The sequence below is a fragment of the Cottoperca gobio genome, chromosome 9 (assembly GCF_900634415.1).
Source record: "Cottoperca gobio chromosome 9, fCotGob3.1, whole genome shotgun sequence".
In the NCBI taxonomy this organism is placed as follows: Eukaryota; Metazoa; Chordata; class Actinopteri; order Perciformes; family Bovichtidae; genus Cottoperca; species Cottoperca gobio.
The window spans coordinates 12,151,622-12,165,716 of NC_041363.1; the positions used below are offsets into that span (position 1 = coordinate 12,151,622).

At 37.8% G+C, this 14,095-nt stretch overlaps 2 protein-coding genes across 6 annotated transcripts in view; both read right to left on the reverse strand.

The window, feature by feature from the left end:
• Window positions 1–2,382: 2,382 nt before the first annotated feature.
• Window positions 2,383–7,522, reverse strand: rfk (riboflavin kinase). The gene is made up of 4 exons (XM_029440293.1): window positions 6,933–7,522; window positions 5,639–5,790; window positions 4,967–5,069; window positions 2,383–4,495 (listed from the first exon to the last, which is right to left on the reverse strand). Exons 1-4 carry the CDS (start codon window positions 7,012–7,014, stop codon window positions 4,323–4,325), a joined length of 510 nt encoding a protein of 169 aa, XP_029296153.1. The 5' UTR covers window positions 7,015–7,522; the 3' UTR covers window positions 2,383–4,322.
• Window positions 7,523–12,034: 4,512 nt separating this feature from the next.
• Window positions 12,035–14,095, reverse strand: part of LOC115013169 (uncharacterized) — a 35,175-nt gene continuing 33,114 nt past the window's right edge. For all 5 annotated transcript variants that reach the window (XM_029439209.1, XM_029439207.1, XM_029439206.1 and 2 more), the window contains one exon: window positions 12,035–13,683. In XM_029439209.1, coding sequence (XP_029295069.1) covers window positions 13,653–13,683 — 31 coding nt within the window. In that variant the 3' untranslated portion in view covers window positions 12,035–13,652. The remainder of the gene's footprint in view (window positions 13,684–14,095) is intronic.

The following is a 14,095-nucleotide window of genomic DNA, read 5'->3' on the forward strand; positions in this document are numbered from 1 at the left end:
CAATAACACAAGCTGACACATCTAGAAATGCAAGAATACAAGCTGACACATCTAGAGATACAAGAATACAAGCTGACACATCCAGAGATACAATAATACAAGCTGACACATCTAGAGATACAAGAATACAAGGTGGCACATCTAAAAATACAAAAATACAAGCTGACACATCTAGAGATGCAAGAACACAAGCTGACACATCTAGAGATGCAAGAATACAAGCGGACACATCTAGAGATACAAGAATACAAGCTGACAAAACTCAGAGATGCAAGAATACAAGCTGACACATCTATAGATGCAAGAATACAAGCTGACACATCTAGAGATGCAAGCATACAAGCTCACACATCTAGAGATGCAACAATACAAGCTGACACATCTAGAGATACAAGAATACAAGCTGACACATCTAGAGATGCAAGAATACAAGCTGACACATCTAGAGATACAAGAATACAAGCTGACACATCTAGAGATGCAAGAATACAGGCTGACACATCCAGAGATACAAGAATACAAGGTGGCACATCTAGAAATACAAGAATACAAGCTGACACATCTAGAGATGCAATAACACAAGCTGACACATCTAGAAATGCAAGAATACAAGCTGACACATCTAGAGATACAAGAATACAAGCTGACACATCCAGAGATACAATAATACAAGCTGACACATCTAGAGATACAAGAATACAAGGTGGCACATCTAAAAATACAAAAATACAAGCTGACACATCTAGAGATGCAAGAACACAAGCTGACACATCTAGAGATGCAATAATACAAGCTGACACATCTAGAGATACAAGAATACAAGGTGGCACATCTAAAAATACAAAAATACAAGCTGACACATCTAGAGATGCAAGAATACAAGCTGACACATCTAGAGATGCAAGCATACAAGCTCACACATCTAGAAATGCAAAAATACAGGCTGACAAATCCAGAGATACAATAATACAAGCTGACACATCTAGAGATGCAAGAATACAAGCTGACACATCTAGAGATGCAAGAATACAAGCGGACACATCTAGAGATACAAGAACACAAGCTGACACATTTAGAGATACAAGAATACAAGCTGACACATCTAGAGATACAAGAATACAAGCTGACACATCTAGAGATGCAAGAATACAAGCGGACACATCTAGAGATGCAAGAATACAAGCGGACACATCTAGAGATGCAAGAATACAAGCGGACACATCTAGAGATACAAGAACACAAGCTGACACATCTAGAGATACAAGAATACAAGCTGACACATCTAGAGATGCAAGAATACAGGCTGACACATCCAGAGATACAATAATACAAGCTGACACATCTAGAGATACAAGAATACAAGGTGGCACATCTAGAAATACAAGAATACAAGCTGACACATCTAGAGATGCAAGAACACAAGCTGACACATCTAGAGATGCAAGAATACAAGCTGACACATCTAGAGATACAATAATACAAGCTGACACATCCAGAGATACAATAACATTTACCTGTAATGTGCTTTACATTTACCTGTAATGTGCTTTTCATTTACCTGTAATATGCTTTACATTTACCTGTAATGTGCTTTACATTTACCTGTAATATGCTTTTCATTTACCTGTAATATGCTTTACATTTACCTATGAAGTTTTCTTTGTTATTTGTATAAGTTGGGATAATTCTAATTGTTTAGTTTTGCAAAAATGTGTTCATTTACAATAAAACTAAATCAAACTACATGCACTGGATGCAGTGTTTTATTTTTTAATGTAGTGTCTAATGAATGCTCTGTAGGTGTTTCTATGTTGACTGGAAAAGTGCATGATCTGAAAGCATTGTTTGATGAGGAGTCTGTGGTTTTGTGAATGTAGCTTGAGTTTTGTGTTTAAAGTTTAAAGTTTTGAGAAAATGGGGGAAGGTTTCAAGAAATGTGTTTTAGCAATTGTAAAAAACTGTAACTTATTTGATGACACAGCAGTTTCAAGGGGTAAACAACAGGGGAGAATGTAGAAGATATATGTTTTAATCTGTGGATATTTAGACACTAACAGCATTCAGGTGGGGATAAGCCAGAGATGTCCCACTATGGCCAACCATGTGAACGTCTTATAATATTTTGTCATCTTTTTTATGCTTTACAAATTTAGAATAAATTGCATTCCCCTTGCATCTTACCTTAATATGTGGAAATAACAAAATGGACTAATAAATGTATTTTATTTGATTATTTGAAAAAAAATTAAAGGTGTTGAGCCTTTAACTCAACATGCAGTAACCCTGGTCCAGTGTAAACTACATTAAATGATTGCAATATTTGACCCCACTGTCAAAAGTGTAAGGGTTACGTAAATGTCCCTTAGAAGTAACACATCACAATTCAAAGTTACACTGAAATTTATTCTGTACATTATGCTTTAGAGGATGAAGATAATGGATCATATTGTAGCATTCGTCATGAAAGAAAGCTTTATACAGCAGTGAATATGTCGACATGATTACAGTGAAGTGCTTCCAGTATTGATTCTGTCATTCATTTCCCCGTCAGTCAAGAAACTAAGCCGATTAAAAGGAAATGTACAGAAACTACCAGAGTGAAAATATAAAGGGACCGGGAAAAACAGCTCTTCTTGGGAGATGAACATAGTTACTGTTGCATGATAAATGTCAACATTTATTAATTGCAGTCATATCTTTTACTCCCTAAATAACTAAAATACAATACAGACTTAAAATCAAAAATCACATAGCTAGACTCGTATATTTCATTAATTTAAAACAATTATTTACAGGAGTTCAAATAATTTTACACACTTATAGTTATGTTTGGTTTTGTATCATCTTCTATGTAAGAGCTGAACAGGTGCACGTGCACACACACACACACACACACACACCTAAGAAACCCTGTTTCCAACGGTGTCCGAATATATTTGTAAATTTTTTGAAAGGCAGAATAAAAGAAAAAAATTAAACTAAATATAGAGATCAAGAATGTTTCGTTTTCTGTAGGTTTTTCTGCATGATCATCCTTTCACATATTTATGGTATACATTTGAGTTCATACACTTCAACGACTGTTGCCCTTTGTAAATATCAGAGCAGGGTACAGGAACTGTGGACCTTATACTTCATCCCATATCATCCATCAATGTTAGACCTTCTGTAACAAACCCAGAGTAGCAGACAGTAGATATGAGCTTCAGGCAAGCTTAAGTGAAAAAACACCAAAAGGAACATAACCATTTGCTTGATTATTTAGCCTTTGCGTTCCTCGGATTATCTACAACTTTCTATCGACATCTAGTGTGAAAAGATTACCGATCAAACCCAGTGTGTGAAAAAAGGTTCAACATTTTTTAAAGCCTATCCATTAAAACATGTTTTTGTACACATTTCATTTGACAAAACCATTGTGCTGGTTATTAAATAATTCTAGTAATAAGATTTTTTGTCTGCATAATGCATCAAAAACCCTAAATCTAATTTTTAGTACAATGTAATAGGATCATTCTTTTTTGTTTTAGGGCAGTGATGAACAGTAGAGGCCCTGTGTCACACTTGAAGGGAAATAAATTGTTTCAAGAGGAAAATAAGAAAGATGGATACTTAATACCATTAAATAAACATCATTTTATAATTTAATCTCCCCATTTTCCTACAGATGCCTTCATTTAGCCACATTGTTGCATAAAGTCATCTAACAGTGCAAAACAGTGTTTTTGTTACAGATAATATTGTCAAGACTTTTTCTCTAACCATCCGACACAGTAACAAATGTCAACAGAAAAGAACACAATAGATATCGTATTTTCATCCTTGGCTAGATGGTGTTCACAGATTTGAGTTTACGGTCCATTAGTGTCTTTCATTATACACAGATTAATACACAATTGCTTTGACTTTTTGGTCACCCTTATCCCAAAAGCTGTATTTTTAGGTACCTTCTCACCTAAAAGATTCCAAATATAGAGCAGGACCAGTGAGAAGAAAGAGACTTTTACACAGTTATGCTCTTAGATGAGACAATCTGGTGTGTATGTATACAAATAAACATCCAATAAGTGATTGACTGCAAAAAAACCATACATGAACTTCCATAGCTGAGACACATTGAGGAAGTAAAAGAAAGTAAGAAAAAAGATTGGTTGTTTATCATTATGTTCATGAGCAGCCATGACGACAGCTTAGATATCTCAGAATGAGGCTGTGCAGTTTAACGAGTGCATACACCTGTGTGTATATAGAAACTATTGTGTTTCTTCGGTGTGTGTGTGTGTGTGTGTGTGCACAGAAAGGGCTACAGTCACAGCCAGCTGTCAGTGACCATTCATAATAGTCTGTGATGTGGATGCGGTGGTGGGGGGCAGGGCTGATGACGAGCTGGGAGTGCTGGTGAAGAAATTGTCGTCTTTCAGTTTGAGGGGCTCTGGGAGCTCCAGCTTGACCTTGGCCTCCTCAATGTCGTTGTTTATGGCTGCAATTAGCGCTTCTGTTAAGAAAACAAATGAGATAGAGATGAAGACATGAAGAACAGAAGTAGGAAGGGGGGAATCATAGTAAGATCAAATGTGGAACCATGGGAAATCTTAGACCTTTGAGTGCAGGCATACAGAAATGGGAGCAGGGGTTAGTGAGTAATACAAAAATAATAATAATAATAATAATAATAATAATAATAATAATAATAATATCAGAATGAAATACTTTATGAAATTTGATTTGTTAATCCCAAACTTAACAGCTACAGGACAGTGAAAAACTAAATATCGTCACCACACACATTTATATATTGTATTTTATCTGTATTGTGTTATTGCTAATATAAATGTTTTATTGCTAATATTACTGTTTTTGTGTATTGCATTTGTGATCAATTTATACCTTGATGCTTTGGCAAAATGTTATTTTTTTACATTCATGCCAATAAAGTGTGTGAGTGAGTGAGTGTGAGTTTTTATACCAAGTGAGTTGTAGCTTCTCTCCGGACGGATATAGCCCACCATGACAACACTGAGAATCTCCCCATAAAAGTCCTCTTTGAATGTCTGAATCACATGGGTCTCCTAGAATAAAAGAAAAGTCATATGTACAAGAGTACTGCTACTGTCAAATGTAATGTAGTACATTACTCTTGTTGTTTTAACAAACCAGAGTGTATTACAGTGGCTTGCATTCAGCCCTGCTTCTGCATCTGAAATTAATAAAATGAGGAAATTGCAAAATAAATGCTGAAAAAAGCGTGAGAAAAAAATGAGTATGGAGTGTGTACAAAGTAAATAATTCTATTTTAGTAATAAAAAAAGCCATAAGACATATTTTAAGGACTTCAATTTGACCGAACAAGCCCGTACTTTAGCCCGTATTCTCTTCAAGAAATGTCAACACATGGGGTATTCATTTTATTTTATTTAGCAGTTATTATTATTTTATTTTATCCAAACATGTGTTGTCCCACTGTGGGAATGTTGAATACCAGTGTGACCACAACCTTGTGACTATAAAATATAGGCCCGTAAAACCTTGCCGAAAGACTATTTAAATAGTTTACATAGAATTACCATGCACACACTTTCCAAAAGCTTGACTAAAACACCAAGCCGTTTGCAGTGAATGCTGCTTTTTTTCTACTGACCATGGACTTCTTGGTATTTTTGTAGTAAGGGTTCCAGCCTATGCTCATCACCATCTTGTAGACATCACCATTACCAACACAGGCCCAGCCATAGTAGATCCCTGTGCCGATATCTGCAGGAAGATTGTCCACTACTGAGTCAGGGAAGTTGGCTGAAGATGGGAGAGAGAAAAGGTGGAAGAATCAAAAGAAATTAAAACAGTTAGATTTTTTTTTGTTAAACCAGGGAACTATTTTAGAGAAACATTTTAACTGGTTGTTAAGATAACCAAGGCTAGAAATTAATCCACACATATTTCTTTTCATATTGTTACAAATGTATTTGTTACAGTGGTTGACACACTAGGTACTTTAGGACTTCACTGTTTAGACACACACCTCTTCTGTAAAAGCTGACATTATTTTGCTTAAGAATGATATATTCTTTATATTTAATAAAGTTGTGTGTTCCCTGCAGTGGTATAAATTAAGCAACCTGTCTTTGTTTAAACGATCTTTCATGAAATGTGTTCAACCCCACACATGATTTACAATAATTACAAAAAAGGGTGCACTACCCGACCCCGGATAAGCGGTAGACGATGATTGGATGGACTAAAAAGGGTGACTTACCATATGGTTTAATTTTCTGGGAACAAGACAAACATTATGGTTTTTGAATCTTGTGCCTCAAATTTTTGTGTTAATGCTGATACGGAATATTCTTAACACAATTTGAAAATATTAAACATATGCTGTGAACAACAACAAAATGCTGTTAAATAAAGCCCGTCAGGCTAATAAAGATTCTAACGACAATATAACATTTATAATCAGATTTGCTTTTCTATAGATTAGACACTTGAATGATATTCTTTACGTGACAACGTCAGGTGATTAATTTATTCTATATTAAATTTGCACGCGCACTACACATTTCTGGAAACAGCCATCGTCACATAAGACCTATTGGTACACATAATCATTTCAGTAAATAACATAACCGTCAAGCTCTCTTACTCAACGAACATGTACCGCATTCAAAACAACGACGTGCGCTCGTTACTTAAGGAAGCTGTCATCAATGCAGTTCAGCGCGAGAGGGTAACTAACCGTCAGCAACGCTCGTGAATAATCAATAAAATGGTATCTGCAGAATCATCCGAGTGGAAATTTAGCTCATAATAATGACATATTATCAATGTTAATTATCTAACGTTACTCTGGACCGAGTCAGACTGACCTAACGTTATCTACGTAAGCTATGTTAGCTCTTCACAAACTCATACAGATTAATGGCAGATGATTCACTCACCTGTGGGAATTCCCAGTTCTTTGCTTCCTCTCCCGAAGCCTCGAATGACCTCTCCCCGGCAGAAATATGGAAGGCTCTTCATGACCGTTAGCTTCCCGACAACAACTGGCTAGATGGACGCTACAGAATGACCTCGAACGAAACAAGGAAGTCAGACTGGCTAATCAGCCAGCACAACCAACTAGCAACTCTTTGACAGTTAGCGACACTGAAATCGTCCCCTTGCAGAGTTCAAAGTCCACCTTTACATGTAACAGTAGCTTTACTGCCTGGTTCGCTCGAGTTGGATAACGTTAAAGTTGATGGCCACTCACTGAGAAGCGATGGCAAAAGTTCACCTGCTATGCTAGCTAAGCTAGCTACTGTTAGCGTCAATAGAAACACCCTGCTCCTAAAACGATTTTATCCAAAGGTTTAGGGTGGACAGTGCTCAAAAGAGGACGGTCTCGGGTTCACCTAGGTCCACTCACAGTATGACGGTGAGAATGAAGCGATTTGTAATGTTACATGTGTAGTACACATCTGCGCTCGTAACGCTTCTGCTGATGTCATTGACCGCGTGATCAAAGCGGGAGGGTGTCACATGTTGTGTTCAGATGTTGTAGGAAATATAGGAATTACAAATGAGGCATTCACAGACCTATCTAGGGAGATACGACGCAGATTTTCATCGGAATGTTTAATTGACACCCGAAAAAAACAAGGTGATGGGAATGCACCGCAACTTTTAGAAAAGGCAAAGCTTACTATCGTTATTTAATACTGCTTAGCGTTTTGGAAACATTAACTTAATTTGATGTATCTTACCTGTCTTAACTGTAAGGTTTGTTGGTAGCTTCCTGAATCAAACCACAAGAGGGCGACAAGAGGACTATCCTTTCCCAGGCACCCAAAACCATGACCCAGACAGCAGCCCTACATAAAACATGTTTGCCTAAATAACAATAATAACAACACCAATAATAATAATAATAATAATAATAATAATAATAATAATAATAATAATAAGTGACTATGTTTCTGCATACTTTCTTTTGTATACCTAGTACAGTCAGCCCTGCAGGTAGCACACTAATTCTGAGTAAAACTGTTAGGTCATCTAACACTAACTCATTTTATGAAAATGTTTTCACTTTTTCAGTGAAACTTACCTGTCCATAGACTTCTTTTAAACACCTTGGAAAGTAGCATTCTCTAGCTTAAAGTCATCTGAAATATCTATATACTGTATATACTGTATATAACTATATAACTATATATATATATATACTGTATATATGTGTATATATATATATGTGTACATATATATATATATATATATATATATATATATATATATGTATAATAACTATATATATATATATATATATATATATATGTATATGTATATATATGTATATGTACTGTATATATATATAGTGTGTATATATATATATATACTATATATATATATACTATATATATATATAGTTTTATATATATATATATATATCTATATATATATATATATATAGTTATAGTTATGTTACAGTAGTCCAGACGGGAGGTGACGAAGGCATGGATGAGGACTTTTGCAGCTGTGGAGGAGAGGGATGGACGGAGACGGGCGATGTTTTTAAGATGTAAGAAGGCTGTCTTGGTGAGCTGTTTGGTGTATTTGTCAAATGAGAGGGTTTGGTCAAAGATAATGCTAAGATTCCAGATGTGAGGGGAGGTGGGAACTGAGGAACCGTCGATGTCAAGGGTGAGGTTATGGGTGGATTTGGTGAGTGTTTTTGGTCCAATGATGATGATTTCGGATTTTTCACAGTTTAGTTTTAGGAAATTGATTTGTAGCCATGATTTTATTTCCGTTATGCAGTTTGTTAGGATAGAGTGGGTAGCGGTGGAGATTGACTTGGTGGAGATGAGGAGCTGGATATCATCGGCAAAGCAGTGGAATTTGAGACCATGACTGCGGATTATGTGACCAAGGGGGAACAGGTACAGAATGAAGAGGAGGGGGCCGAGAACTGAACCTTGGGGGACATCTTAGGGATTTGCAATTATTAAAGGAGATGAACTGGTGCCTGTCAGAGAGGTATGATTTGAACCAAGATTGGGGCAGTGCCGGTGATGTTAAAGGTGGTTTCCAGTCGGGTGAGGAGGATGGCGTGATTGATGGTGTCAAAGGCTGCGCTGAGGTCGAGGAGAACAAGAATATTGAGGTTTCCGGCGTCAGAAGAGAGGAGAAGGTCGTTGGTGATTTTGAAGGAGTGCAGTTTCAGAGCTGTGGTTGGAGCTGAATCCAGATTGGAATGTTTCGTACAGGTTATTGGCAGAGAGGTGATGTTTAAGTTGAGAGGCTACAGCGCGTTCCAACACTTTGGACAGGAAGGGTAGGTTGGAGATTGGTCGGAAGTTATTTGGGGTGTCAGGGTTGAGACCAGGTTTTTTCAGGATTGGGGTGACAGCGGCGATTTTAAGGGATGGTGGGACAATGCCGGTTGACAGGGAGGAGTTTATTGTTGTAGTGATAAGTGGTGAAAGGGCAGGAAGGCAGGCATTGACAAAGCTGGAGGGGATGGGGTCTAGGGTGCAGATGGCAGTTTTCATTCCTGTGAGGAGTTCAGAGAGGTCAGTAGGGGAGACTGGGGAGAACTGAGACAGGGGCTGGCAGGATAAGGGGGGACAGGTGGTTTGTGGGGGAGCAGGTGAGGTGGTGTTTAAGCTGTTGTAGATTTCGTATACTTTCCTTTGGAGAAATGAGAGGAAAGACGTGCAGTTGTCGACTGTGAATGACTGGGAGGTGGTGTCCAGGGGGCTGAGGAGCTTGTTTATTGTGGAGAAGAGTGTTTTTGGGTTTCCGGAGCCAGAGTGAATTATTTGAGAGTAGTAGGTTGAGCGTGCGCGGGAGAGGGCATCTTTGTAGAGCTGCAGGTGGTCTTTGTAGGCTTGGGAGTGAATTGTGAGACCTGTTTTGTTGCGGAGTCTTTCAAGTTGGCGTGCACGGAGTTTGGGGGTAAACCAGGGAGCAGAGTGGGTGAAATAAAATGTTTTGGTTTTTATAGGTGCCAGCTGGTCAAAGCAGGAGGAGAGAGTGTGGTTGTAGTAGTCTGTGAGGTCAGAGGGGCTGCGGAGGTCAACGAAGGGAGAGGTGGACATTTTTTCAGAGAGGAAGGATGAGAGCGAAGTAGGTGAAACAGAGTTTAGCCTACGGAAGTTGATTATACGTTTTTGCCTTGGTGCTGGGGTGGGAATGTTGACGGTCATGGTGATGGCTAAGTGGTCGGAGAGGGTGGGGTCGGAGCCGGATAGATGATGTAGGGTGGGAAAATTGACGTGTTGAGTGAGATTAAAGCAGTTGAGCAAGTCAATGAAGTCGGCGGTTATTGTGGAGTCAGTGGAATCCATGTTGAAATCACCGAGGAGGAGGATTGAGGGGGAGAGAGAACAGAGCTGGGTCAGAAAGTCGCATCACAACACATATTTAAACAAAAAATGCATCCAATTGACATAATTGGAAAATTGTGCAGTTATAAGCACCATAATTTATATTTTTTGAAAACAAAAGGTATATTAAATATTTTTTCTTTTAAAACAACTTTTTATGGTGTGATGGAAATGATGATTTCCTCTGACTGTTTTAATAAAATCACAAAAATTGTATATTATTTAAAGAAATTCAGTATAGCCACTATCAGGAAGTTGTTATGGGTACGTCCAGAGGAGACCCAGGCACAGAACACTAGACTCTGGAAACGGAGTAAGTTTAAATAGTTTATTTATACAATACTCTCCAGTAGGCAGAAGGTGAGAGAAAAATGGTAAAGCAGGCAGGCACACACGCAGGCAGGTAGGCAGACGGGTAGACAGACGGGCAAACAGGAGTTGAGCGACAAGTTATGCAGTGATCCTGGAAAGAGCAAGACAACAGGTTATACATAAAATGCAAAGTAAACTCAGATAGTGTCTATACTGAGCGGCCGAGATCTAAGCTACCGGGGTAGTAGACACAGTGCTGGGATGAGTTGATGGGTTGAATGAGATCAGCTGCTGAAGTCTTTGGCCGCGCCTATGCCACACACACACACACACACACACACACACACACACACACACACACACACACACACACACACACACACACAAAGAGACAGGGAAAACATGGACAGGAAAACACTAGGGATACAGATGGGACCGTGACAGAAGTGCTACGCTACATCTATGCTACACTCTAGTCTATACTAGTCATTTTTAAACAGTTCGAGAAACACTTTAAACTTATAACATATTAATTTCAAATGTGACATTTTACCAATATACTAACGGACCAGTAGCGGTCGCTCACGGACCACCGGTGGTCCGCGGACCACTCTTTGAGAAAGACTGCTATAGATATTTAAAATAAAACAATCTTTTCAGAATATATTTATTTAGAAAGAATTTCTATTTGCAGTTTCATAAAAGCCAGATTGATGAGAAAAACACAAATACAATAAGCTAATACAAATATTTGCAATATATTATTCAGTTATGTTTCTGCTAATCCAGGATTATATTTGCTCATTTAAAAGCAGACCATCAGTCGGTGAATGACATCAATCTACTAAAAAGCCCAGATGAAAGAGTCCTTAGGGCAATAATGTAAAAACGCCATCTCATCAGATGCTAGTTAGGTTTCTTGATGTGCGCATGTGCAAAATACAAGTAAACCAACAGGAGAGCCCTCTGCAGTGTGCAGAAGAACAGTGTTTTGGGAGAAGATCTATTTTCCAGTAAAACAATGACACCAAACCTACACAGGAATGACAAAATAACAACGTTATTGTGAGTGGGGAAAACTCTTTACTCACAGTCCCCATGCAACCTGACAGAGCTTGAGCAGGTGTGCAAAGTGTCCTCATTACACAATGAGGGAAAATTGTTGTTGATACTGTGTTTTTGAATAGGAGTTATTTGTCTTCACTTTGACATTACAAGATGTCAAAAAATGATTAAATAATTCACTGATTCAATGTTAAAGAAAAAACAGGTCAGTGAGGGGGGTGTACTTTTGATTATTATGCAATAAGAATGTGTTTCTTGTGATGTATGGTATAGGTTACTTTTTGAAAAGACTGTCAAAGAGGAACACATCTTTAATGAAGTAAAACATTTGACATATTTTACAACAAATGAATACCTTGCATTACCTTGCAAGCCACAAACAAATGTTTACAAATTTAAGAAAAAGCAAATAACAGTGTGCAAACCTTAACCTCCTTCATCACTCACCAACAACCTCTCTCTCTCTCTCTCTCTCTCTCTCTCTCTCTCTCACACGCACACGCACACACACACACACACGCACACACACACACACACACACACACACACACACACACACACACACACACACACACACACACACACACACACACACAACCAACATAAACCATGACTAAAATGAGACATTCTGCTTTTGGGTGAGTAATCACATTAGAGTAATCTCAAACTATAGCAACGGAAAGCATGCAACACATTACTGCAGCTACTGATAACTATGGTGGCCCCAGGAGCTCAATGCACTGCAACTTAAGAAAACACAAGCAAATAAAGAAAGCCCTTGTTTCTGTATGTGCTTGTGTTTTCTGTATGTGCAGTATGCTTCTTTATTTGCAGCATGTTTCTGTATTAGCATTGTGTTTTCTGTATTTGCGGTATGCTTTGGTATTTGTTTGGGTTTTCTGTCTTTGCTGCATGTTTCTGTATTTGGTTGTGTTTTCTCACTTTGCTGCGCATGAGTTTATCCAATGAATGTTTTCTTAAATTGCTTGTGTTTTCTTCATGTGTTTTCTTAAGTTGCAGTGTGCAGAGCTCTCAGGGCCATTGTAGATAACTGCTATTTTGTAACTTGATATGATTGCAAGTATTTTCACAGTGACGTACAGTGTTAGTGGAACAGCCAAATGACAGCCTTTTAGATTGTATCAGGTAAAAAACCCACCGTCACAGGAGCCATCTAAACCATTGGAAACTATTCAAAACCAGTTTGGCCACTCAGTTTCATGCCATTACAAACATAACAGACGTGTACAGTACAGTTTAAATAGAGTATCCCTTAACATTACAGTCTATAGACAGAGTCACAGTACAATAACATCCCAATTGTCCAGGCAGCACAAATGTTTATTTGTGAGCAGATGGGCTGTAATACAACTTATCTTTGCATGTGTTTGGTTATTAGGTGAACGTCATGAGCTTCAGAGAATCCACACTTATTATTACCATGGTTTACAAAAGGTACAGATGGCAACTGACAGTATGGATCAAAACATGAAATAAAAAAAATCAGTTGGTAATTTCTCCAAAGTTAATTACATAAGAATCAAAGTATTGTTCAAATGAAAGATTAGGTCAAAGAAAATAAAAGCTACAGAATATGGAACACGATCAAGTTCTGTGTAATGTACAGTAATACAGGATAACGCAATTTCCCTTCAGCACAGTGACAGTCTCTGCCTTGTAAATACAGTATTAGGTTCAGCACCCTAAGGTTAGTACTTTGTTGAAATGAACAAGCAACTGCCTGATGTGTTGTACCACAGAATCTTCCTTTCCAACCCATTGTTAGTTGTTGGTGTAACAACTATGTGCCGTACACGTCATGCAACAAACTGGCTTATATTCAGATATACTGCGGGAGGGTACAGCACAATGCAGGGAGAAGATAGGCAGCAGTCCCGTATCTTGTATCTGTCAAACAAAAGAGTTCCCCTTCCTGTCGGCTCTGAGTGGGAGAGAAGATGAGAGAAAGAATTGTAGTACATCTTTGTAATCGAGGCATTACAATTAAACATTTAAAGCAGAGGGATTGCCAACAAAAACTGTAAAATATGTGAGAAATAAAAACATTAGTCAGCAAAAGCAAAAGCTAAACTAGATCTGTAGCAGATGCACATATTTTATGACCTGTAACAAAAATAGGACATGAGATATGCCTATTGACATTCTATAGGTCCATACATGGACATGGACCTGGATTGTAGATTGTTATTTTTATATATTTATTGTTGTGCCTTCTTTTTTATACCTCTTTTATGTGTGTATATGTATATATGTGGGTATGAGTATGTTTGTGTATATATATATATAGATATATATAGATATATATATATACAGTACATGTATATATTTCTATT